The following is a 25,408-nucleotide window of genomic DNA, read 5'->3' on the forward strand; positions in this document are numbered from 1 at the left end:
AAGAAAAGAGGCACAGTAGGGAGAGAACCAGAGAACTAGGAGGAGAATGGTATGCTGTGAACTCAAAAAGGTCAAAGATTAATGGCTAAGCTAAACCCAGACTGTTGTTTGCTTTTCCTCCAGGCTGTAGTTCAGTCACTATACCATTCTCAGTTATTTGCAGAATTCTGCTTTTAATGTGCATTTTAAAAAGAAAATGGTTGATAGTAAAACAGGAAAACTATCTTATCCAATATTCTGCCGGATTTTTATCTCAGAAAATAAGAAAGCTATGTACAATTGCTGGCAATGCACTTTTTTCCTTGGATAGTCTCTTCCCCTTGGCCACCACTAAAGGTAACTTAAAATCAAATAAATAATTGTATTTTTAATCTTTTCACTCAAAGGTGAAGTATGAAGTAACAGAAGATGTCTACACTTCCAGAAAAAAACAACATCAGACCATGATGCATTACTTTTGTGCGTTAAATACTCTTCAGTACAAAAAGAAAATAGCATTGTTGGAACCTCTACTTGGGTATATGCAAGCTCAGGTGAATAATGTACTGTGTTTTGGTTTGTAACTGTCCTAAGAACTTTCTTTTAATTTTGATTTTTATGTTAAATGTAAAGATATTACAAACTAAGGTCAGAATACTCATTTTTGTCTGTTTTTAAAGCATTTTTAAAATGTCGTCAGTGTGCTAGCTTAAGGAAGTTAGAAGGGTTTTCTTTGCAAATGAAGATTTCAGATATTTTAGGGTAAATTAAACACACTTACCTTGGATTTAGACCTTGTCCATCTCAGCTGAGGACAGGGAACAGAAAGCTAAAGGAACTTCCGAGCTACTCCTATTGCTCAAGCTTCCAGTCACTCTTGTTTTATAATAAATCTGAAAGAGAATGGACATGCTTGAGTTTGTCTCATGTTCCTTGCATACCTCCTGAGTTAAACTGGATAAACTCCTAAGTATTCCAAGAGTGGTACATCAGGAAGGAGGCTAGAAAATTAAGTTTGAGTAACATAAGACAAAATGGCAGTGCCCTAAAAGGAAGAGTTTATGAAATTTGAATATTCCTTTGAAAATGAGTGCTTATTATTCCTCTGATATAAAACCTACTTACCTTTGTAGTAAACATGAAATAGTTTATCTGTGTGACTTACTTGAAATGTTTGAAAATACCTTTTCTGATTTTAAAAACTTACCATATGTATGTGTTACTGTATAAGAGGATGCATGGTGAAATTTAAGTGTAGTCTCTTCAGTGACTCTGCTCAGTAAAAATCACTGTAAACTGCAACCTATTTTTACACAAATGGGAATAGCGCTTTTTACTTACCTATGTATCTTGGCGATTGTGTATATGATTCACTCTAAGTATTTTGTTTGTGTGTGTGTGTTTCTGTTGTTAACCTTCCCACTCCCACACCCTCTTGCTCCAGATAAGTTTCTTTAAGATGGGTTCTGAAAATCTCAATGACCAACTGGAAGAATTCTTAACTAATATTGGAACAAGTGTACAGAAGTAAGTATTTTCTTCCTTAAAGCTGAAAATGAAGTTATGAGAATAAGCTAACAGCTAAATACCATAATCTAAAAATATTTAGCACTTAATTTCAGATGGGCTGTTTTCCCTGCCATGGGAGTGTTTCTTGAGTGGCTTGTGGATGCTTCTTGGTTTTCTCACCATCTTTTCCACAGCATTTGAACTCTGAATTTCATAACAGTGTCAAATCGGATGGTATTCTTATTGATTTGAAACTATGTTTTGTGTCTGAATATAACAGGCACCTAATAGTAATTATCCATAAGTGAATTATCTTCATAGTTACCTGAATTGTAGAGTATGGATGGGAGATTATTAAATAAATCTTGCTTTTCCAAGCCATGAAAGTTTAAAGAGAGAAAAAGCAGTTCTAATCAGCTTCAAAATCCTAGCAGTCATGTGGTTAAACTGTGATATGGAGAGAGATGAAAATGATTACTGTTTAAAGGCACAGGACAGAGCAGTTTGAAAATTCCTCCAAAGTGAGTCATTTGGTGTGGATTCACTAGCTTTGGAATTTGGTATTGTTTTCAAAATATCTAAAGTTTCAAAATGTAAAGCTGCTATAAGCATGCTACTTTAATCAGCCACGCTACTGCTGTTCTTTAGGAAAACATACAGAACAAATATACAGATAAATGAGATTGGTGAGGTGTTCTTTGTTGTGGTTGGTAGTAAATAATCTGTTCTCTCTGTTAGTGTTCGCAGGGAAATGGACAGTGATGTAGAGACCATGCAGCAGACAATAGAGGACTTGGAAGTAGCCAGTGACCCCTTATACGTGCCTGACCCAGATCCCACAAAATTTCCTGTTCATCGAAACTTAACCCGAAAGGCTGGGTACCTTAATGCTAGGAAGTAAGAAAACTATTGTTGTATTCATATATTGTGTATCAGTTAAGGCAATAGCAAGTCAATATAATGTATAATTGATATCTCCAAATTGTTTTGATTTTACTAAATGTAGAATCTTTTTACTAATAAATGGAATTAGTATTTATGTCAGCTTTTTGACAAATTAGGTACATGAGTAATTTTCAAAAGTAAAATTCTATTTAGATTTTTATCAAATGATTTAGAATTATTTTAAACAGTAAAACCAATTAGAGTTTAAATAAATGGCATAACAAGTGAGTTATGATAATCATTATCATAATTTAAAATATATGTAATCACACCATCAAGTCAAATGTTAGTTTTTACCAGAAGAAAGGATAAAGCAAGTTAACCCTCAAAGTAAAATAAATTCTTTTGAATTTATTTCCGTGAATGTTGGACAGTATTTTATGGAGCATCATTATAATAGCTATAATTTGATCATTTCTAATCTTGTTTTGGAAATATATACATGCACACTCATGCAAGGGGGTCAGCATATATGAATTTATGACTGAAAAACTGATGTTTATGTTTTTTAGGCACCTTGGTGCCTTTTTACCTGGCTTGTTATTAAAGAATAAATGTACTTTCTTCATTTAGTAAAACAGGCTTGGTGTCATCTACCTGGGACAGACAGTTTTACTTCACGCAGGGTGGAAACCTAATGAGTCAGGCCCGTGGGGACGTAGCAGGAGGCCTGGCCATGGACATAGACAACTGCTCAGTGATGGCTGTGGACTGTGAAGACAGGCGGTACTGTTTTCAGATCACTTCTTTTGATGGCAAAAAGTTAGTATATTTCTCTACTATTAAAAAAAAAACTGTCATATCTTAAACTACTGAAATGTAGGATAATTCCTTTGCATTTGGACATTGTGTAGATCTTTTAGAATTATTATGTATTAGGATAATTTTTTTTAATTTTGTAGAAATTAGTTGAATTTTCCTTTTTGACTTGCATAAATGATGTCTTAATATTTTGAGGCTGTCAAAGCAAGTTTATGCGGTAAAGACGTGTGATTTCTCGTTAAAAGATTGGTCAGTGAAAGTCCAGCATGGTGTCGGGAAGGCAGCACAAGTTAGTATAAAGAGTTTCAACATGGGGTCAGAAAGTTTGAATTCTGGATCCACCAGCTACTTTATAGTCTTAGACAAGTTACCTAACCTCGCTAAGCTTCATTTTTCTACTTGTAAAATGGGGGGAGGGAGGATCTTCATTTCTGTTTTATAAATTGTTATGAAGACTAGAAATCTAACATATGTAACGTGCCCAGTGTGTAGTAGGTGCTAACAATAATATTTTAAACTGTTAATCATATATTTCTGATCATATTAATTATTTAGGCCATTAATGTTTATATGCCATGTTAAAAACTTCTATTACCTTTGCATTAAACAAGAATTCCATAAAATAGCTTTTAAAACAAATTTTTGAGAAGCACAGAAAAAATATAAAAGGCAGTATGAAAAAAAGTTATAACCTCACTAACCAGAAGCAACAATTAACTTTTTGGTTATTGCCTTACAGTTTTTATATTTTATTCTAAGTACATTTTTTAAATAGCTAAGAAAATAGTGAATGTTTATTTCATGGTCCTTCTGTAAATATAATGGATGTCAATTACTGTGTGCCACTTATGACACTAGATGTTGGGAGTCCCTGTGTTCATTTGTCCAAATTACCAAACTGTTAATGTTACTGGATGTATTTACATTTTTATATTTTCAGTTTTCTGCTAATGCTTAACATGATTTCCCATTTCATATTCCCAGTGTGATGCAAAATTAGCAAAAACAATTTTTTTTCCTAACTCATAAAATATTAACCTCTATAGATGAACCTAGCACGTATAATACAGAGTGAGGTAAGCCAGAAAGAGAAAGACAGATACTGTATATTAATGCACGCATGTGGAGTATAGAAAGATGGCACTGGTGAACCTGCAGGGCAGCAATGGCAATGCAGCGTAGAGAACAGACTTGTGGACACAGTGGGGGAAGGAGAGGGTGGCACGAATTGCGAGAATAGCGTGGAAACATACATTCAGCTCAGCTCAGTTCAGTTCAGTCGCTCAGTCGTGTCCGACTCTTTGCGACCCCATGAACCGCAGCACGCCAGGCTTCCCTGTCCATCACCAACTCCCAGAGTCCACCCAAACCCATGTCCATTGTGTTGGTGATGCCATCCAGCCATCTCATCCTCTGTCGTCCCCTTCTCCTCCTGCCCTCAATCTTTCCCGGCATCAGGGTCTTTTCAAATGAGTCAGCTCTTCGCATCAGGTGGGCAAAGTATTGGAGTTTCAGCTTCAACATCAGTCCTTCCAATGAACACCCAGGACTGATCTCCTTTAGGATGGACTGGTTGGATCTCCTTGCAGTCCAAGGGACTCTCAAAGAGTCTTCTCCAACACCACAGTTCAAAAGCATCAATTCTTCGGCACTCAGCTTTCTTTATAGTCCAACTCTCACATCCATACGTGACTGCTGGAAAAATCATAGCCTTGACTAGACGGACCTTTGTTGGCAAAGTAATGTCTCTGCCTTTTAATATGCTGTCTATGCTGGTCACAACTTTCCTTCCATGGAGCAAGCGTCTTTTAATTTCATGGCTGCACTCACCATCCGCAGTGATTTTGGAGCCCAGAAAAATAAAGTCAGCCACTGTTTCCCCATCTATTTCCCATGAAGTGATGGGACCGGATGCCATGAGCTTAGTTTTCTGAATGTTGAGCTTTAAGCCAACTTTTTCACTCTCCTCTTTCACTTTCATCAAGAGGCTTTTGAGTTCCTCTTCACTTTCTGCCATAAGGGTGGTGTCATCTGCATATCTGAGGTTATTGATATTTCTCCCAGCAATCTTGATTCCAGTTTGTGCTTCATCCAGCCCAGCATTTCTCATGATGTACTCTGCATATAAGTTAAATAACATATACATTACCATATGTAAAATCGATAGCCAGTAGGAATTTGTGACACAGGGAGCTCAACTCAGTGCTCTGTGACGATCTAGAGGGATGGGATGGGGTGGTGGAAGATGGGAGGAAGGTACAGGAGGGAGGGGACATATGTATATCTGAGGCTGATTTATGTTGATATATGGCGGAGGCCAACACAATATTGTATTCTCCAAAAAAGAAGAAAATATAAACCTACATCTCCTTATGTTAGTGATTAATATATTGAAAAGTTTTACTTAACAATATTCAAGGAAAAATAGTAAATAATGAGGTAAAATTAGTGTTTTCTATTAAGACCACTGATTTATATTTGAAATATATGTGGTGAGTGTCAGAAAGTTGAAATGCATTGTCTTAGTGCCAGTGTCCTTTTCTATAGTCTGCCTTCTGAAAACCAGCACATTTCTTTTTGGTACATCTTGGCATAGATCGACAAAGTGAAGAGTTGGTAAAATCTAAGTCCTGATACCTCTGGTAGTTAGTCTCCTAGGTTACATGTTTTCTGTTGTGTTTTGGTTTTTGATACTGATTGGTTTTATGTGTATCTTTAAAGGTAAAAATTTCTCATTCATGTTAAAAGTACTTTAGAAAAAAGTTGAATGTCAGACTTCTGGGTTTTTTTTTTTGTTTTTTTTTCAGGTCTTCAATTTTGCAAGCAGAGAGTAAAAAAGACCATGAAGAGGTAAAATTTTATCTATTCATATTTAATTTCTTTATCATCACCTTAAGCTATTTTTCTGATGACAAGATATATTGATGTGTTCATTTTAGAAATTTGGGAAATCGTGGTTAATTTTTTCATAAAAGTCAATTGTCCCTCAAGCAACATTCTTAAGTTTCACATGGAATTTTATAAGTGGACCTATAAGTAGAGAGCTTAGAGATCACTGCTTGCTCTCCTTTTAGAAGCTCAGATTCAGAAATAGCCTTGTGACTGCTGCTTTCTGGCAGGCTTTTAGTATCATGAGGCTAGAGTTGAGTTTATTCCCTTCTCTTACCAACCCTCTGAGACAGTATTTGCTGCATTAAGAACATAGTAGCAGCAGATGTAGCATGGCAGTAAGCAACTAAAGTTTAAAACCTTGGGGAAATGAAAGAAAGAAAAACAAAAATTTGGGAGTGTTTATTCTTCCTCACGACTCTTTTGTTTTTGGCTCCACTTTTACTTGTAGTACACCAAATATGGAAGGTAAGTTACTACTAAGAACTGACAGTTGAAAAACTGTGTCTTGAGAAATCTTCAATGAAAATATACTCTTAAGTTGATAATGAGCCATTTTATCTGGTATTATATAATTGTCTTGGTAGAAGACAATGTTGGAAATTACGTAGAGATCAACTTTTATTTACTTCTTACAGAAAAGAGTAGGTATTAAAACCTGCTTTTGGTCTCTGAGGAATACAGATATATGTCTGCTCTTTGCAGGGTTTTTACCAAACACAGTAAATATTAGGTTAGTTTTGTGAGGCTCCTCTGGCACCAGAATCCTTAAGAGTGAAGCAGAGGATGTGGGGCAGCGAGTGTTTTCTGTGTTATTTATAAACCTGAAAGGGAAGTATGTAAAATACATTCACAAGGAATATATTTAGCTCTTAACTTTTTTTACATTGGTATTAATCATGATATCTGAGTTCAGACTGTTTTATTTGCTCAGGATTAGAGGAGGATGTGAGAATCCCGGGGACAGGGGAGCCTGATTGGCTGCCGTCTATGGGGGTCGCACAGAGTCAGACACGACTGAAGCGACTTAGCAGTAGCAGCAGCAGTAGAGGAGGATGTGATATTACAAAGATAAATACAGACTATTAAATTATAATTTAATATGACGGCTATATTTTTAATTAAATAAATGTGGGATTTAAAAATAACAAATCTCTTCAGTGTTCTGTTATACCTTCAAGTATTATACATATATATGCTTTTGTATATAGGAAGGTATCTTATAAGAAAGGCTATATGTTACTTCTACTAAAACTTCTATGTTAGTTAAATATTGAATACTCTCTTTTAGAAGGGAAGCACTGTAGAAAAAAATGCTAATCATATTTTTCTATTTTTTCCTCTTGCAGTGGATCTGTACAATAAATAACATTTCTAAACAAATATATTTAAGTGAAAACCCAGAGGTAATATTTTTATTTTATGGTATCCAGATCTGGCAAAATTTAGTAATTTGGTGGTTTATATGGCTTTTATTACATTTTCTCAAGTTCTGTAATCTTTTAACTTGCTCCTGAATGTTTTATAATGATCTTATGAATTTAAGAAAATCAGTGCTAACTGTAGAGGAGTCTTTTGCTTTCACTAACTTAATTTCCTGCCAATCTAGATTTTTCTTTCTGTTATGTCCCTTGGAAACAACAAAAAATTAAAATGCAAATTAGATGACTTGTTAATATCTAGGGAATATAAAGTGAATACAGAGTTTGGATTTGAATAATTCAGACTTATTGTACTTTTATCAGAAGTCAAAGTTTTAATATTTTTGACATTATCCAGAATTATTTATATTAATGAGAGAAGAATTATTTAATCACTTTGTGACAGTGTGTCACAAAGTGATTAAATAATTCTTCTCTCATTAATTTTTGCCTAACTATAAGACACAGAAGTGCAAAAATGTTTTGTGATTATTTTTTCTAGTGTACATACTGTTTTATTTAGCTTGAGTTTTAAATAAGTTTTAAATTATTTAATAAGTTTTAAAATATTTCTTATGGAAACTTTTTTCAAATCTGGCCTAAAAATATCCATATTAACTTTATCAGTAAATCCACAGATATTTCTGAGCATAAATACATTCTGTAAAATTATGTAAACTTCAGCATCATAGTCATATACTTAATGATTTTGATTATTTCTTACTCCTTTTAAATTTCTATACTTAGCAAGTTTGAGTGCACATATGCTAGGCACTGTACCAGGTGCTAGCAATACAAACCTTAATCTAAAAAATCTGGGAGTTAAAATTTAAAGAAAAAACAATATTTCCTATTATGTATACTAGTAGAAGGAGAAGGCAATGGCACCCCACTCCAGTACTCTTGCTTGGAAAATCCCATGGACAGAGGAGCCTGGTAGGCTGAAATCCATGGGGTCGCTAAGAGTCGGACACGACTGAGCGATTTCACTTTGACTTTTCACTTTCATGCATTGGAGAAGGAAATGGCAACCCACTCCAGTGTTCTTACCTGGAGAATCCCAGGGACGGGGGAGCCTGGTGGGCTGCCGTCTGTGGGGTTGCACAGAGTCGGACACGACTGAAGTGACTTACCATAGCATACTAGTAGAAAAAAATCAGGCTTTTCCCTCAGATTTATAGGAAGAAAGAGGAAACTTAAGTTATAATGTTGTGAAGTTAATTATGTATCTTAATACTAAGGCTAGAAAATGTGGAACTACTTTAGTAACTTTTACAAAAGTACAATTTAAGTTTACAACTTAAGTATAACTTAAGACCACTCTGAGAATTCAGAGTTATATTTAAACTGTTGGTTTTCTTGCTTTACTAATTAGTCCTTTTTTTAAAAAAATAGGAAATTGCTGCACGAGTAAATCAGTCAGCTTTGGAAGCTGTCACTCCTTCCCCATCTTTCCAGCAGAGGCACGAGAGCCTGAGGCCGGCAGGGTGAGTTACCGGACTGTGGGTTATTTAAAAAAAACTATATGGGCTATTGAAAGTGTTAGCAAACACTTGGATTTTAGCAGTGCTAGTTACATTAGTACAAAATAGTTCTAGAAAATGTACTTTCAAATTGGTGCATTCACCAGCAAGAGCACTAAATAAATAAGGATTCCAAATTTCCTTAGTGTTTATCCCTAGGTTAAAATGATTTATTTTTCTGAATTTAGTAATTGGAAAGAAATCTTTTGATCAAGTAGCTGTGATTTGGGGTTGTATTTATTAAAATTTGTTCTTCTCATCGCTTTATAAAATTATTTTTTTTTCTCATGGTTTCAGTGTTTAATTTCCAAGAAAAAACTAAATGCAATGCCTTCTTGTTTTCTTCTCTGCTTAGACAATCTTGGCCACCCACAGCTCGAACCAGCAGTTCAGGATCCTTAGGATCTGAGTCCACAAATTTGGCTGCCCTCTCTCTAGATTCTCTTGTTGCCCCAGATACCCCAATACAGTTTGACATCATTTCTCCTGTGTGTGAAGATCAGTCTGGCCAGGCAAAAGCCTCTGGCCAGGGAGGCAGGTGGGTGATAGGTCTGTAAAGCTGTAAGGCTTATGAGTCCAGTTCTATAGTTGAGAGCCATCTCTCACATATCTTGTGCAGCAGCTATGTTTTTTTCTGTAATTACCTAACAGAATTTTGATAGTTGAAAAGGAATCATGAAGTCTTTTCTCTGTTTTTGCCTCAGTTAAATGAGTTCAGATAATTTAGTTTTAGAAATATTCAATTCTGAATGGTTTATCAGATCTACTTCTAAGGTATTTACTCTTAAAATTACAGAATAAAGGTGACAGTCCTGTGACAATACAGTTGATATCATGACAATATTTTAATGTATGAGAGTAATATATATGTGCCATAGGTTTATTGGAAAATGTTATCTTGTGTTAGAATAAGAAATCTCCAGCAAGGTACTAAGACATTGTCATGCTATGAATTATTAGTGAATTATCTTTATTTATATAATGATAAATCCTTATCAGAGTAGTTAAAACTTTATTATGGATGAGGGAAATATGGCTTAAGGCAAATCATTTATTAAGTAGGTTGGACACTTAATAAATTGATAATATAGTAACTGGGTGTACGTGACTGAGGCAAAGAAAGAATAATTTACATTTGATCATAGGAATATACTTAGCATTTGATATAATAGGTCAGATACATATTTAGGGAGATCAATTTCATGTTATATGAAAGCCAGTGTTATCTTAGAACCATTTAGCTCTCTGTTTGCTTATAAATCCTACTTTGGATTGTACTTTTCTTCCTTTATTGTGGGTGTGTCATGACCCAAGCACAATTAGGGAGGAAGTTGCTTCCATCTCTGGTTAGCTGTTCTTCTTGCATTCTGTTATGGTGCCTTGAGAAATCAGGTCTAATACTAGAAAATGTTCAAATTATTGTAGTTAATTTGCGTCACTTACTTAGAGGACCTAAAAGGTTCCCCCCCCCCCCCCCACAATCCAAGGAAATTCCTGGCATTTTTCTCATGTAACTAAAGTTGAAGCTAAATCAGCCATTTCTCTGTCCTGGTTTATTTAAATTCAGGAACTTGCAACATGGTTTATTATGATGTTGATTTTTGTATGTTTGTGGCTACACATCCTATCTGTCTACATTTTCTGAAATATAGCAGCTTTGAGTTCAGCCTATTAGTGTGAGGGCAGGGGCCTTTGTAACAAGTAAGTTGGTCATCAGTAGTGTTCCTTAACAGGAAGGGGTATTTTTGAGCTTTTAAAAAATGTGTGTACAAGGTTTTCTGACTGTTAGTTTTTAACTCTGGGTTCAGTGATTGAGATTGCTTCCCTGTGGCTCATGGTGACTGACCACTGGATCATAATTTTTTAAAATACTTTTCAGGCGTACAAATCCATTTGGAGAATCTGGAGGAGGTACAAAGTCTGAAACTGAAGGTAAAATAAGTGTAGTATTCTTATATTTTAGAGATTCTCAGAGCAGTAAACTGTGAGAAGAATTTGTTGTTTACATTTGTTCTGCTGTATGTTTTAACGGTATCTTCACAGTTTTTTCTTTTTACTCATAGTGCACTTAAAGCAACAGAACTTACTCAGACTTAAGTTTTCATTATTCACACAAAATTATAGAATATCATACTTTTGACCTCATAGTCAGATTCTCATTGTATAAGATATCCTTTGACCTTCCTAACAGCTATTTTCTTCTGGTTCTGGAGCATAATTATTTTTTTTCTTTTTCCCATACTTATTTACTTTGATATAATTTCAGACTAACAGTAAAGCTGTCAGAATAGTAAAAGGAATTCTTTTAACTCAGAATCACCGGTTGCTTAAGCATAATCTTTTGCTGTTGGAATTTGAGATCTTACTTTTTCTGTAACATGAACACTGTAGTTAGGAGTTATTTCTGAGTGCTTCTGCTAGAGTGAATATTTCACTGGAAAACCTAAAGAAGGCAGTGTATTTTTTCCCTAGGAAAAGAAATGTGGGATTTAAAATTACATAATGTACCTTGTTTTGTTGTAGAGTCTATTCTTCATCAGTTGTTTATTGTCCGATTCCTTGGTTCTATGGAGGTGAAATCAGATGACAATCCAGATGTTGTTTATGAAACAATGCGCCAAATTTTAGCTGCCCGGGCCATCCATAACATCTTTCGTATGACAGAATCACATTTATTAGTCACTTGTGATTGTTTAAAGTAAGTAGTAACCTGTCCCTCAAAAAACTGTGGGGAAAAATATTTACATAATTTTAGCATAAATAACATTTTTCCCCTAAATTTTATTTATTTATTTATAGGTTAATTGATCCACAGACACAAGTTACAAGGCTCACGGTGAGTTCTGCGTGTTTAAAGCTTTAAGTCTCTTTGTACATATACACATCTTACATCTGATAATCCTGATTCTGTATATTTGGATATGGAAGCATGAATTATGATTGATTTTTAGGTGGTTATAGTTGAGTTTATGGCCATCTCTCCAAAAAAAATTGTAACATTCCATGTAGTTGAAAGAATCAGTGCAGTCTGGTGCGATATTTACTATTTATATTTATCCATCAGTTAGGGAACATATAGCATACACTAAAGAAGGTAGCTCAGATAGTAAAGCATGTGCCTACAGTGCAGGAGATCCGGATTTGATCCCTGGATCAGGAAGATCCCTGGGTCAGGAAGATCCCTGGGTCAGAAAGATCCCCCGAGAAGGAACTGGCAACCCTCTCCAGTATCCTTGCCTGGAAAATCCCATGGACAGAGGAGCCTAGTGGGCTACACAGTCCATGGGGTCACAAAGAGTTGGACACGACTGAGTGACTAACAAAGAAACTAACAAATTAAAGAATTAAAAGGCCAGCATGGTTGAGTTTATTTTATAATTATCTATTTTGAAATAGCTGCAGGTGTGTGCTTGCTTAATCATTTAATAACAGAGACCATATTTATTACTGAATTTGACTTTGTAAAATGTGTAAATGACTAATAAATTCAGTATTCAACAACCTTTTAATGTTCCTGGCAATCCAAACCAAATGTGAGATTGTTTGTTCTTGGATTACCATTCTGTTAAGAAAAATGATTGACTCTAATGTTCTGTTTATGCTATTTAATAACTAAGTACGTGAGTTTGTCATATATAGAAGTGCTGTTACAATGGTCTGAAAAAATCTCATGTTTGCTTCTGATGTTTTCTGTGTAGTTTCCATTACCCAGTGTAGTTCTGTATGCTACACATCAGGAAAATAAGAGGCTTTTTGGATTTGTTCTTCGGACATCAGGAGGGAGAAGTGAAAGCAACTTGTCATCAGTCTGTTACATATTTGAATCAAACAACGAGGGTGAAAAGGTACTTGGCTTTTCAAAATGTGTTTCTATTGTGAAATATGTGTCAAAGTTCTTACTAAGATTTCTGGATAAAACTCCCAAACTTTGTCTAGTCCAACTGAGTTGCTTCACCAAAGCCTATTGTTTTGAAGAGAGCTGAGCTGATGGGTTAGGCTATCTGACTCCACAGACCTGTGTATTCCTGGCCATTGAGAGCTGGTGCAATCTTCTGGCTTCATTAACTTGTCTTGGGAATCCAAAATATTCCCATAATCAGCCATTTCCAAATATCTCCAGCTTAGAATAGCAGCAGTAGCTGCTTGCTTTGTTCTTTGCAGCTTTACCATCTTAGTGATGAATCTGAGATAATAAGAAGTGAGGGACTTGAAAAATGTGAGAGCCAATGGTAGGAGCTCACAGACTGAAGAAAATACACAGAGGCTTGGTTTTGGGGCTGGAACATTCTTAAATCAACTTTTGTTTGAAAAAGTGTATTATAATGAGTTATGAAACTAGTTATATCAGCCATTTGGATACTTGAAATTATCACTTTGATGTATGAACTGTCTGAGTTTTTCTTACATTTTCCCTCTTTAGATTTGTGATTCTGTTGGATTGGCAAAACAGATAGCATTGCATGCAGAACTGGTAAGAATCTAAGATACTTAATTATCCAAGAATATTAACTCAAGTAATACAAGAGCTCTCATATTAACAAGTAAATAAAAATGATTTTGCTATACAAAGTTAACAATAGATGCTATTGCTGATATATAGCATTTAGAATTTGGATAAATGGCTAACATTAGGATGTAAATTTTTGGTGTGCTTTCTCATATAAATGCAAATAATAATTTGAAAGGTTACAAAGGTAATATTAATTGAAAAGTTAGTTATTTCATATTTAATTCATCAGTTGTATTCATCTATTCTTCAGGATCGCAGGGCATCAGAAAAACAAAAAGAAATAGAGAGAGTAAAAGAGAAGCAACAGAAAGAACTCAGTAAACAAAAACAAATTGAGAAGGTATGCAGTCTTAATGTCTAGATCTTCTCTGACCAGGTATGATGTTTACAGAGAGTTTCCTTAATTCAGCACTGTGACTTTCATATTGGAATTTTCAAGTGAAGGTTCCATTTCCACTCGCTTAGCTACGTCATAAACATGATTCACAGCATAGCAGAAAAGGATGACATCTGTCTTCTTGGCTTCACTGCTCGGCTTGTGGGATCTTAGTTCCCCCACCATGAATGAACCCGGGCCCTCTGTGAGAGCGCAGAGTCCCAACCACTGGACCACCAGGGAATTCCTGACATCTGTCTTCTGATACAATGTTTACATTATAGTTATATTGACATGTAGTGTGACTTCTTGTTCTTCAGTCACTAAGTCATGTCCCACTCTCTGCAACCTCACAGACTGCAGCATGCCTGGCTTCCCTGTCCTTCACTATCTCCCGGAGTTTGCTCAAACTCATGTCCATTAAGTCAGTGATGCCATCCAACCATCTCATCCTCTATCACCCTCTTCTAGTGTGACTTGCTATTTAGCAAACAAACTAATATTCCAGTGAAGGTTGGAAGGTTGTCTCCTCAAAGCAGGTTTTTTGAGAGGAGATATATATGGCTTTCATCAAGGGTAGTTAAAGTATGTATGTCGGTATATACTTTCTCTAGTTTATAGTGAGAGATAATAATGGCCTGAATGTAAGTTGTTAACTGTAAAAATGCAGATGATAAAATGTTGACTTTGATAGGATTTCTGGAATGGTGTCAAAATATACGTTGGTGTTAACATTGGTTTGTGTAGTCTTTGTTTTCAGTAAGTTGCCAGAATTATGCATACATATTTATGACAAAAGTATGGGAGTTGCTCTCAAGTATGTATTTAACTGCTTAGTTTTCCATTTGAAAAATTAAATTAACTCAGTTTCTTTTCTGTCTTTTCCAATAGGACTTAGAAGAACAAAGTCGGTTGATAGCTGCTTCCAGTAGACCAAACCAAGCCAGTAGCGAGGGGCAGTTTGTTGTCCTTAGCAGTAGCCAGTCAGAAGAGAGTGATTTGGGAGAAGAAGGAAAGAAAAGAGAGTCAGAAGCATAAACTTATCCTTGGTTTTTGGTTGATATTTCTCCCCCCTTGGAATTTGTTGACAATTTCTGTGGTAGAATGGCACAAGGTAACAACAATGTTGAACTATCAAGGAGACTAAAATTTGTATTTGCTTGTTTAACTTCACTTTTTAAACTAATATTAACCTTGATAACAGGTTTGCATTGATTTTTTTTCCCCTGAGAAGTAATATACTATGCAGTAATTTTAAATTCCACATGTCTGAAAGAAACCTGTTCATATCCCTGAAGTAGACTGCTGAGGAATTACAGTTGCTCAAGCCTTTTCTTCCTTCCAATTGTGAACTTATTACCTTGCATCGTAATTGGCTATGACCATAAGAAATCATTTATTCTTCAGCTTCAGATATTCATGGATATGCTCCCTCTCTTTCATTAGGAACATTTTGCTGGCAGTGAGGAAGCTTTTGACTGAATAGGTTTAAAATCCTTATATAGAAGATTTTTCAAGTTTGCCAATATTTTAACAGTGTGCAATAGGACTTTTACAAAGTAGAGGTTTTAGACTTAAAGTTTCAAATTGTGGCAGGTGGTACTGTAGATTTCAGGGCGTTTTCTTGGATTGCTTGCATTTCTCTGATGGACTATACCTGATGCCAGTGGGAAAGAAGCTTAAGTGTCTTCATTTCAAGATTGCTACAGCCCTCGGCATTTATTATCACATTCTTAGTTCTCAGGTTGGGACTTGAATTATTGCTGCAGAGCAGTAATGGTTAAAATAAGATTTTGGAATTTACTAAAGGGAATTTTTTTTTGTTCAAATAAGTTTTAGATTAGGATTTAACATGTAAAGATTGTTACAGGATAAATACATTGTATTTTCTGCATTGTGTGAAATAATTTTTATTGAAAATCAAGGGACATTTAGAAAGAAGTTCTATAGCAATTATGTTTCCTGCTTAAAGTAAAAATTCCTAGAATTTAGTTTAAAAATGTAATCTTTTAAATTTCAGACTGATACCCACAGTATTTTCATAATTCCATGTTTTTATAAAATACTGATCACCACTTTATATCCGTGTAGGCAAATAATATGTGAGCAGAGAATAATTTGCACTAATTATTGTAAATACTTATCCTCTTTAAATGAGTATAGTAAAAGGTCTAATTCCATGAAAGCCTGAAAAGTAATTGAGTGCTTGGTCGAGGAGAGTCAACCCAGGAAGGATTTTAACCTGGTGCCAAGGTTAAAATGACACTTCTCTACTGCCTAATTCTATGACAGAACTTGATTTTTTTTTTTTTAACTCGGATTTTTAACATTGCTGATAGAAATTATGTTCCTGTGTTTCACATGTAAAAGTACATATAGCCACGTTAAATATATTGAACAAAATATTTTACATAGTCATATATTTAAAATTTTCAAGAGATTAGCCACTAATTTTACAAGGAAAAAAGCCTTTTGTTATTTGACATATAGTTTTTTCTTCTTAGTTCTGATTCAGAAATGGCATATAGTTCTTAGCTGTTTCACAATGTATATACACTGTTTTCTGTAGGAATGGAATAGATAATTATATATAGGATTGTGGTGTTTTTTTTAGCCATGTACCAAATGGGAATAATGATTACTTAATAATCATTATTTTGAAGCCTTATGTTACCAAAACATACAGTCAAAAAGTAGAAATTTATGGAATACTTTTTGAAAAGAGTTTATTTTGTCCTTGCTAAAGGGAACGCTTTCACAGTAGTTTGTGCATCATTCCTTTTTGTAGAAATTGAAATTTCTTCTCTGATCAGCATTTGGTTAGCCATGGCACATCCTGCTTTTAAGATGTTTTTGAGGATTAGTAAGCTTTTTGTCTCAGTAAGTCTTTTGTTTATACTATAAGGTTGCCACCTCACTTAGTTCAGGTGTAACTTGTCAGCCACCATGCAAGGAACATGGTCAGCATCAGGAGACAGTGTTAACCAGGCTGGTGCTTTGCATGGTAGCAAAGCGTTGCCCTTGGTAAGCGCTCTCGGGCAAAATGTAGATGAAAGGTAAAGGTACTGAGACTTAGGCATGCTGGACAAACTTGTGGCTTTTCTTAAGTCATATCTTGTTAGGAATTTCTACAATAACACACTCATGCCCCTAGATCAGACCAGAGCGCATTCCAATGCCAATCAGAAGTCATGTGTGGGCTTAACAATGTTAGATGATTCAACTTCTGTTTCATTGCTGTAGAACCATGTGAACTATTCCATTATGGCAGATACTTAAGCATCAACTTTAATAAATTCTATGTTCTGTTTAAAGAAGGCTCCCCATGGATTCTTGGCTTCCCTGGTAGCTTGGACGGTAAAGCGTCTGCCTACAATGCGGGAGACCGGGTTTGATCCCTGGGTCGGGAAGGTCCCCTGGAGAAGGAAATGGCAACCCACTCCAGTATTCATGCCTGGAAAATCCCATGGACCGAGGAGCCTGGTGGGCTACAGTCCATGGGATCACAAAGAGTCGGACATGACTGAGCGACTTCATTTCATTCATTCAAGCCGACCTTTGTTCCCCTTTGAAATCCCTTCAAGCTTTTGGATGTTCTTGGTGGTAACAGCATTAGATTTTGGGATATCTTTCTCGGATTCAACCTTGCATTTAATGGTTTTTAGACATTAACAAAACGGATTCTTTAAAAGGAAAGAAATTAAGTCTACCTAATTCTGCTAGGCACTCGTGCTCCCTGTGTCAACCGTACTTTTATAACTATGGTAATGAAGTCAATAGATAGCAAACTAATTATTCCTTCCCCCTTGTAAAATTGAGAAAACTTGCTAACAAGGAACTGAAACTGTTATCTTGAACATAGTCCCCAGTCTAGTTTTTGCCATGACTATAATGATTATAGTCATGTGTTTAATTTCAATTTCCTTGTGTTTAATTTCAAAAGAATTCTCAGATCCCACAGTATAGAGGTTGTAAATTTATGTTACTTTTATGCTTGAGAAAAGGATATTGGGGTGTTTATACCATTCTGTGTCACATGTAATCATGTATGGTAAAGGCATCTGAGTTCCTTTTGAGTTATATATAGGAACTGCAAGTATTTGAGTTGAATCCTCTTATACATGCTGACAGACTAAGAGCCTATGTTTTGCAAAATCTGTCACCCAAATTAATAAAATGAAAATATTAACATTGATTTTGATAACAGTCTCCCAAGCATTCAAACTGTACTTTAAATATTCAAACACACTGATTATAGCAAGCAAGTCTTTGACTTTATTTTTAGCAAGTTTGGCTTACTCTTCTTTCATGAGATTTTTTTTCTTCCATAGTAATTAATACTACATAAAAAATTGAAACTGGAACTATATTATACTTTTTAACTAATCTCTTGTGGCTGTACTCATATGTAATTTACTTAGGTTAATATGAGAACCGGGGAGTAAGTTATAACTAATGTGCAAGACCGCTTTGTATATTTGGTGATTTTGTAATGTTAGTGAATTGGTTAATTCTTATTTCACTGATACTATTAATCGTGTATATGCAATTAAAAATTACGCTACATTTCTCTTTAGAATTAAATTTGAAGAACCTGACTTTATGTAATGGTGGTATACATGTGGAGTGGAGAACTTATTTTTTCATTATGTCAAAATAAGTATTCCTGATAAGGCTTCAGGAAATATGCTGTTAGGAGATTTTTAATGTATAATAAAGTCCATGATTTTTTATAGTCTTTTTTGTATGAAATATCTGGTATATACTCTGAATTTTATTGCTCCGAGTAATTTCAAATGATGCTTATAAAACAAATGGACTTTTTCTTAATCTTTTAAGATACTACTACACATCTAACTCTATTGCAATCCCATAACAACTAAAATGGGGGAAAAAATGTCACTCATGGGAAATAGTATCAAATCTAGTGACTTTTTTCCTTTTAGAAAAATTAAGGGACTTTTCAGTAATTACCGTAGACATGTTACAGTGTATACTTGCTGTGCTTGGTCCTGTTCAAAGGAATCCTGTAGTTTAAAGGACCAGGTTATTGTGTATGCCAGCTTATGTGGGTTGGGCCTGTAGTTGTAATACTAATGAAAATACATCCGCTGTGCTCTCTGTGGTTCCCTATAACATTCACCAAGTTCTGTTCTACTGGCAGTTTCTGTTTTAATTTGTTTTTAATTTTATGAAATGTATACATTCGTAGGAGGTCCAGGGAGTAGATGAAATTAACTTTAGAATTATATAATTTATCTAGATGCATGTATATCCTAAGTATATTTGTATATGAACATACATATAATCTAGCACTCATTTATAAACAGACACCACACTTTGATTAAAAAAAAATAAAAAAACTATTCATGCCAGCTAGTTTTGCAAATTTTCTATGTGAAAACTATATTATAAAAGTAATTTTAAGTCTGTACTTACTGAAATAGTCTTATATAGCCATGAATCCCTACATCAGAAAGAAATCATACGGCTTCAGTTTCTGTAAGAAGGACTGTATTATGCCAAAAAAAAAAAAAATGTATGCTAAGACTGAACACATAAACATCAAGCTATAACTGACTGGGCCTGTGGCCTTAATCGTGCCCCTCTGTCCTCTGTGTTGATGTGCCATATGATGGTACACAGGTGCGGCTGAATGAATGTCTTCTCAGTTTCTTTCCTCACTTCCACATCCAGAAACCTGTATTTAAATGCAACACAGAATATACAGAAACAAAATTGTAAACTAATATCTATAACTGCTTTTACCAGTGAGCCACTCCTCTCTGTCTATGGGACTGGACTCAGTGTAGAAATCATAAACCATCATCCATTTGAAAATACTTTGTTTTTATTCCAGTGATCACATGAACCAATAAATGGTAACGCTTAGCCAGGGTTTTGTGGAAAGAAGGAATACATGTATCCCGTTAATGATGAAACTGCAATTGAAGATTCTCTTTCAGCTGAATTACCTCAGTACTGCACTCTACACATAAACAGACACTAAGCTGGTCTTGGGACTTATGTACAGGAACAGCTAATTTCTAGGATCAGGTACTTGGGTCAATACTTTATCCATTGTAGGCACTAAGGCATTTTATATATGTATTTCTCTATAAAAAGTATTACTATTAAGAATTACCTTGAATTATCAGAGGTCGCATTTATTATTTTGGGCATATAAAAATATGAATTCATACATTTAATGTAAGATCAATATAGCATTAGAACTGATAATCTTAGTTGAAATTTTTACTTTGGGTTTTATTTTTATAAAACTGCCTTTCAGAATGCTAGCCATCTATTGAGAGGCTATGTTCAGAGTGACTCTCTGAAGAACCTAAACTGCATTGAGATTTTAGTCGCCAGGTAAAGTGAGAAATACAAGTCAAATTTTAAGAAAGACATCTGCAGATCTGTACCTTTTCATCCAGAATAGTTTGATTACCAGGTTCCTGTGAAAATTCCTTGTTCATAAAGGTCGTATTCTTTGTAAAGTACATATGCCTTTAGACGACTGGGTAGTGGAAGAAACGACATGAAGACGGGGCAGCGCAGACGCAAACGCCCCATACACTTCCGGATCTTGAGGCGGCACAAATGTTTAAGAGAGCGAGGGTTTGCTAAAATGCAAAAGAGGCACATTATCCAAAAGGAATAAGAATTGATTGATTTTTCAGTGATCTTAGCCAATGTATTTTATACTTAAGCCACCAAGATTTTCCTTTGCTGTGACCAAATTGGGAAGTAGCTTTTCACTTCTCATTGCAAATCTTGTAGCTATGGTTTCAGACCACGTCATGTTAGAGTCCAAAGATTGGCATCAATTGTAGGTCTGGCCTGTGAGACCTAAAGCTCCTACATCTACATGTATTAACCCCCTGTCCTGCCCCTTGGGGTCAGACTAAAAACTAAAGACTCTGTGGGGAAATTAGATAAAAGAAATTCTTCTTAGTTTGATTTAGGTGCTACAATTTTGTTTGAAGGGTCATTTACTATCCTTTAGAGTCTTAGATCTTAGCATTTTCTCATCCCTGTTTTTAGTGCCATTTCATAGTTGTTTTTTTTTTAATATTTATTTATTTGCTTGCATCAAGTCTTTTTTGCAACTATCAGGATCTTCATTTTGCTGTAGCACAGTAGTTGCAGTATATCGGCATGTGGGATCTTTGTTCCCTGACCAGGGATTGAACCCATGTCCCCTGCAATGACAAGCTGATTCTTAACCACTGGACCATCAGGGAAGTCCCATTTCATAGTTTTTAATTCCTGTGTCTATGGTGTTCCATGGGATCAAAAGGAAATTATTATCTGCCTATATAATAAATAATTATGTAACCGATTTCATCTATTGGGAAATGGTTAATAAGTACACATTAAGTATATACAATAACATTTTTTTGGTAGGAATAGTCTTTTTCTTGGTTTCTTCAGGTCAAGCTTTTAACTGAAGAGAACAATGTTCTGCAAAACAAGAGTTCAATTAGTATTTTTTGGTAAGAATGTTCAAGAAAGATACTTACTCAAGATAAAATGGATTTCTGACCAGAGGCCCTGTTTTTGGAGCACAGCTTTCAACTTTGAACAGATCCTAACTTGGTCAACATAATCAAGCATCACTCGAACAACCTTCCCAGAGAGATGCTGCAGCCACGACAAAGTTATTACTTCACAGAACTGAGGAAGAAAATCAGAACCATGAAAGTAAATGAAAAACTTACGTATCTGTGTTTTAACATAGTCATCAAAAGAACACTACACTCAGAGTCAGGAACCAAAGGTTTCAGGTTCTTCGTTTACAAACAAAGGTGTCGAACATGAAAACATCTCTTGACTCTTAACACTGGGAAAAATGCATACATGCATGCTAAGTCATTTTAGTTGTGTCCAACTCTGCAACCCTATGCACTATAGCCCTCCAGGCTTCTCTGTTCCTGGGAGTCTCCAGGCAAGAATACTGGATTGGGTTGCCATTTCCTCTTCCAGGGGATCATTGGGAAAAATATTTACTACTAACTCTCCTGAACTTTGTAAGATACAATGAGAATTTAAAAGAGACTGTTAGATAATATTTATTACCCCTTTGTTTGCCCACACTGCTGTCTGGAATAAAGACTATATTTCCAGCTTCACTTGCATCTAGATGTGGCCACCTGACTGTCCCAGCCAATGGGATGTCAGTGGAAGTGTGAGCAACTCCCAGAATGTTACAGAAGAGCAAAGTGTGCGCTCCTTCCTGCCAGCCATCCTGCTCACTGCAGTGTGGGTGTGGGTTTCTCCTGTGAATCATGGAACTGTCCAGTTAGAACGCTATTTACATTTGCCTTTATTTTATGAAAGGGGAATAAGCCATCTTATTAGAGCCACCTTTATTTGGGGTTTTCTATCATTCATAACATAGTCCCACCCTGATACTTGAAGCGTAAGATAGTTTCTACCTTTAAGTGATTTACATGTCCTTAGACAAAATAAGCAGAGAAGGCAATGGCACCCCACTCCAGTACTCTTGCCTGGAAAATCCCATGGACAGAGGAGCCTGGTAGGCTGCAGTCCATGGGGTCGCTAAGGGTCGGACACGACTGAGCGACCTCACTTTCACTTTTCACTTTCATGCATTGGAGAAGGAAATGGCAACCCACTCCAGTGTTCTTGCCTGGAGAATCCCAGGGACGGTGGAGCCTGATGAGCTGCCATCTCTGGGGTCGCACAGAATTGGACATGACTGAAGCGACTTAGCAGCAGCAGACAAGATGCCCATGTAAGAAGGCAAACAATACTATATGAAAAGTCAGGAAGCCATACAAGCTGACATATTACCTAAATTAACCAAGTCATTCATTAATTATAACCTAAAAGTAACATACAATATTAAAATATTTGCTTTTTATTTTTCAGAATTGATCCAAAGATTTTTTTCATTATATTTTCAGATTTTAACAATATGAATTCAAGTATTTATAGTACATCTATCTGAGCATAGATCTGTAAGCTGATGAAGGTGGTGAACAAAAGCTTACATTTATGTATTTGTAGGGAAGACAGATAATCAGTAAAATATTAAAGAATTTCAGAAACTGGTAAAAGTTTATAAAAGCATTAAAGAGAATGATTAAGAAGCAGAACTACCTTAAATAAGATCGGAAGGGAAGGGCCTCTGAAGAGGTAGCACTTGAGATGAGGCCTGAAGGGTGGCAGCTATTTGAAAAATCAGGGGAAAGGCTCAAGTTGGGGAAAACAGAAGCGACCAGTTAGGCAGGGGGAAAGTAGGAGACTGGTGTGATGAAAGCAAAGAGAAAAATGTCTCAAGAAGAGGGAAGTCAGCAACATTTACTGGGATTCTTTTTTCACCAGAAAGTGACAGAAAAGAAAATCATTAATCAAATGGTTTAGAGTCAAAAACCTAGAGTACAGGGAACCCAGAAACATTCTAGCTAGATAACTCACTTCTTCAAAGAAAAAGCATAACTGTGATCATGTAAGGCTGCAATCATTCTTCGCAACCTTGTGCAGATGTTGCTTCATTTGTGAAATCCCCTGAGTAGAGTTAAATCACTTTTTCCTCCAAACTGTTTCTGTACTTTTTTCATCTTTCTGTCATCAGGTTTATCATATATTTATCGTATTAAAATCTTTCCAACCAGAGCTTCTGGAAAGAATGGAATTTTATCTGTTGCTGTAGTTCAGGGCCACCAATAATAACGACACAGGGTGACAGCTGCTATGGTGTGTACTTACCATTGTATCTTTGATAACTGTAGATGTCCAGCCTTCAGAAGCAGAGAAACGATGAACTTTGTCTCCATGAGGACAATCAAAGCATAGCTCTGTGTCATACCCATAATTCAGCAGCATCCTGAGCATGACTTCGTCTTTCAGTGTGTATTGCAGTGCCGATGGGAAATGTAAAGGGTTGACTCTGCAGAAGTAATTAACGTTCGCCCCGTGCCGTAGCAGCAGACTTACCAGCTCGTAGTTGCCCATCCTGAGGGCTATCTGGAGGCAGTTAACTGGGTCTTGATTAGGCATAGCTCCAGCACTCAGAAGCAGCTTAACTGAAGAGAGGTCACCATTTGATACAGCGAAATACAGAGCCGACTTCCTGTGGTCATCGTAGTGTTTGCGGATTCTCTGATCGAGCATGAAATTCACATCAAATCCCGCCTGGATGAGAAGTTCCAGGCATTTGGGGTGTGCTCCTGCTGCTGCACAGTGAATTGGACTGATGCCACTCCGCTTAATGGCAGCAAAATCAGTAACGGGAACCAAAGTCTTCAGAGCTCTGAGACAGAATTTCAAAGTGCGTTAAAATTTTTTTGTTAAGATGCAGCATTGACCTGTTTTATACTAGCACTGGGTGGTATTAGTATCAGGTAATATTTAGACACCCCAACCAAAAAAAAAAAAGGCATAGTTCCTGCATGCAAAATCTCTGATACCAGGTAAAGTTACAGGTCTAAATAAAAAATTCAGAATTATCCCAGTCAGTGAGACACAAGGCTCCCTGCATTGCCAAGTGACCTGATCAGATAGTTTTATGTCTCTTCAGTGGCTACAGAGGAATCTGAATTTACCAATTCCTAGCTGGTCAAGAGTTTCTTAATTTAAAAAGTGGTGTTGAAGTTGGAGGATCAGAGATGAAGAATATCAAGTTCCCAGAAACCACCCCCCAATCCCATAGCTATTACTATTTCTATTTGCAATAGTGTGGTTGAACTTACAACAAGTGACCTCTGTCAGCTGCTACATGAATGGGCAGGTGACCTGAATTCTTAGGGACGTTGGCATCAGCTCCATACTCTAGCAAGAGAGTCACAGAGTCTGGATTTCCTCCGCTAGCAGCTTCAAGTAAGATGGAAGAAGAGTCAGAGGCCTGACCAAGAGCATTAGCTCCTAGGAGGAGAAAGAGTGATGTTATGCAGAGTCTTTTCACTGTATTGCTTAAGTATTCTCAAGTATAAATACACGTGTTGGCTTTCAGAGTAATTTTATAAGCTACATGTTTCTAACTTAAGGATCTCAGGAGAAATAATTTTATAGGTTTTATTTTCAGACCTGCATACAAAAGCTTGCTTACCTCATAACACACATATAAGATGGCACTAACCGTCCTGTTGAACTATGTCACCATGAATCTAATGAAGATCTTATGGTGGAAAGGGGTATTTGTTCTGTTTTAACTTGTTGCTAGGAGACTGTGCATACTAAGAGACACTAGCTGTTCTTAGTTGAAGGTGGAGACTGCTGATAGTTAAAAGGGTATATAGTACAGTACCCTGTAAGTTAAGTGCTCTGTGAATGGTGTGGGGAATAAGAGTATAGACACAGGCTGTCTTCTTGAAGATCTCAGGGCTGGGGCTGTGAGTGGGGCTGGGGTTGTAAGTGGGACTAGGATGTGAAGGAAGGAGAGATGAATTTTGGGTCAGTTTTGGAAGGCCTCTGAGTAAATGGGCTTTCAACAAAGAGTAGCATTCGAATGGACAAAAGAAAAGGA

General features: G+C 36.1%; 2 protein-coding genes across 5 annotated transcripts in view; one reads left to right on the plus strand and one right to left on the minus strand.

Annotated features, from left to right (window-relative positions):
* APPL1 (adaptor protein, phosphotyrosine interacting with PH domain and leucine zipper 1) overlaps window positions 1–18,652 on the plus strand; it is a 34,441-nt gene extending 15,789 nt beyond the window's left edge. Inside the window, exons 8-22 of the mRNA XM_027522284.1 lie at window positions 387–533; window positions 1,424–1,506; window positions 2,227–2,385; window positions 3,007–3,195; window positions 6,003–6,045; window positions 7,434–7,490; window positions 8,901–8,992; window positions 9,384–9,566; window positions 10,908–10,960; window positions 11,552–11,726; window positions 11,828–11,864; window positions 12,727–12,873; window positions 13,449–13,499; window positions 13,789–13,878; window positions 14,806–18,652. Coding sequence (XP_027378085.1) covers window positions 387–533; window positions 1,424–1,506; window positions 2,227–2,385; window positions 3,007–3,195; window positions 6,003–6,045; window positions 7,434–7,490; window positions 8,901–8,992; window positions 9,384–9,566; window positions 10,908–10,960; window positions 11,552–11,726; window positions 11,828–11,864; window positions 12,727–12,873; window positions 13,449–13,499; window positions 13,789–13,878; window positions 14,806–14,952 — 1,653 coding nt within the window. The 3' untranslated portion in view covers window positions 14,953–18,652. The remainder of the gene's footprint in view (window positions 1–386; window positions 534–1,423; window positions 1,507–2,226; window positions 2,386–3,006; window positions 3,196–6,002; window positions 6,046–7,433; window positions 7,491–8,900; window positions 8,993–9,383; window positions 9,567–10,907; window positions 10,961–11,551; window positions 11,727–11,827; window positions 11,865–12,726; window positions 12,874–13,448; window positions 13,500–13,788; window positions 13,879–14,805) is intronic.
* Window positions 739–25,408, minus strand: part of ASB14 (ankyrin repeat and SOCS box containing 14) — a 34,202-nt gene continuing 9,532 nt past the window's right edge. For 2 of the 4 annotated variants that reach the window (XM_027522287.1, XM_027522289.1), the window contains 5 exons: window positions 24,636–24,807; window positions 23,653–24,196; window positions 21,441–21,594; window positions 20,340–20,540; window positions 15,094–19,615 (listed from right to left, as the gene is read on the minus strand). In XM_027522287.1, coding sequence (XP_027378088.1) covers window positions 20,362–20,540; window positions 21,441–21,594; window positions 23,653–24,196; window positions 24,636–24,807 — 1,049 coding nt within the window. In that variant the 3' untranslated portion in view covers window positions 15,094–19,615; window positions 20,340–20,361. Of the gene's footprint in view, window positions 873–11,672; window positions 11,754–15,093; window positions 19,616–20,339; window positions 20,541–21,440; window positions 21,595–23,652; window positions 24,197–24,635; window positions 24,808–25,408 lie in introns of those variants that run through there. The other 2 variants (XR_003507720.1, XM_027522288.1) reach the window with 2 other exon arrangements.

This window comes from Bos indicus x Bos taurus, chromosome 22 (assembly GCF_003369695.1).
Source record: "Bos indicus x Bos taurus breed Angus x Brahman F1 hybrid chromosome 22, Bos_hybrid_MaternalHap_v2.0, whole genome shotgun sequence".
NCBI classification, from domain to species: Eukaryota; Metazoa; Chordata; class Mammalia; order Artiodactyla; family Bovidae; genus Bos; species Bos indicus x Bos taurus.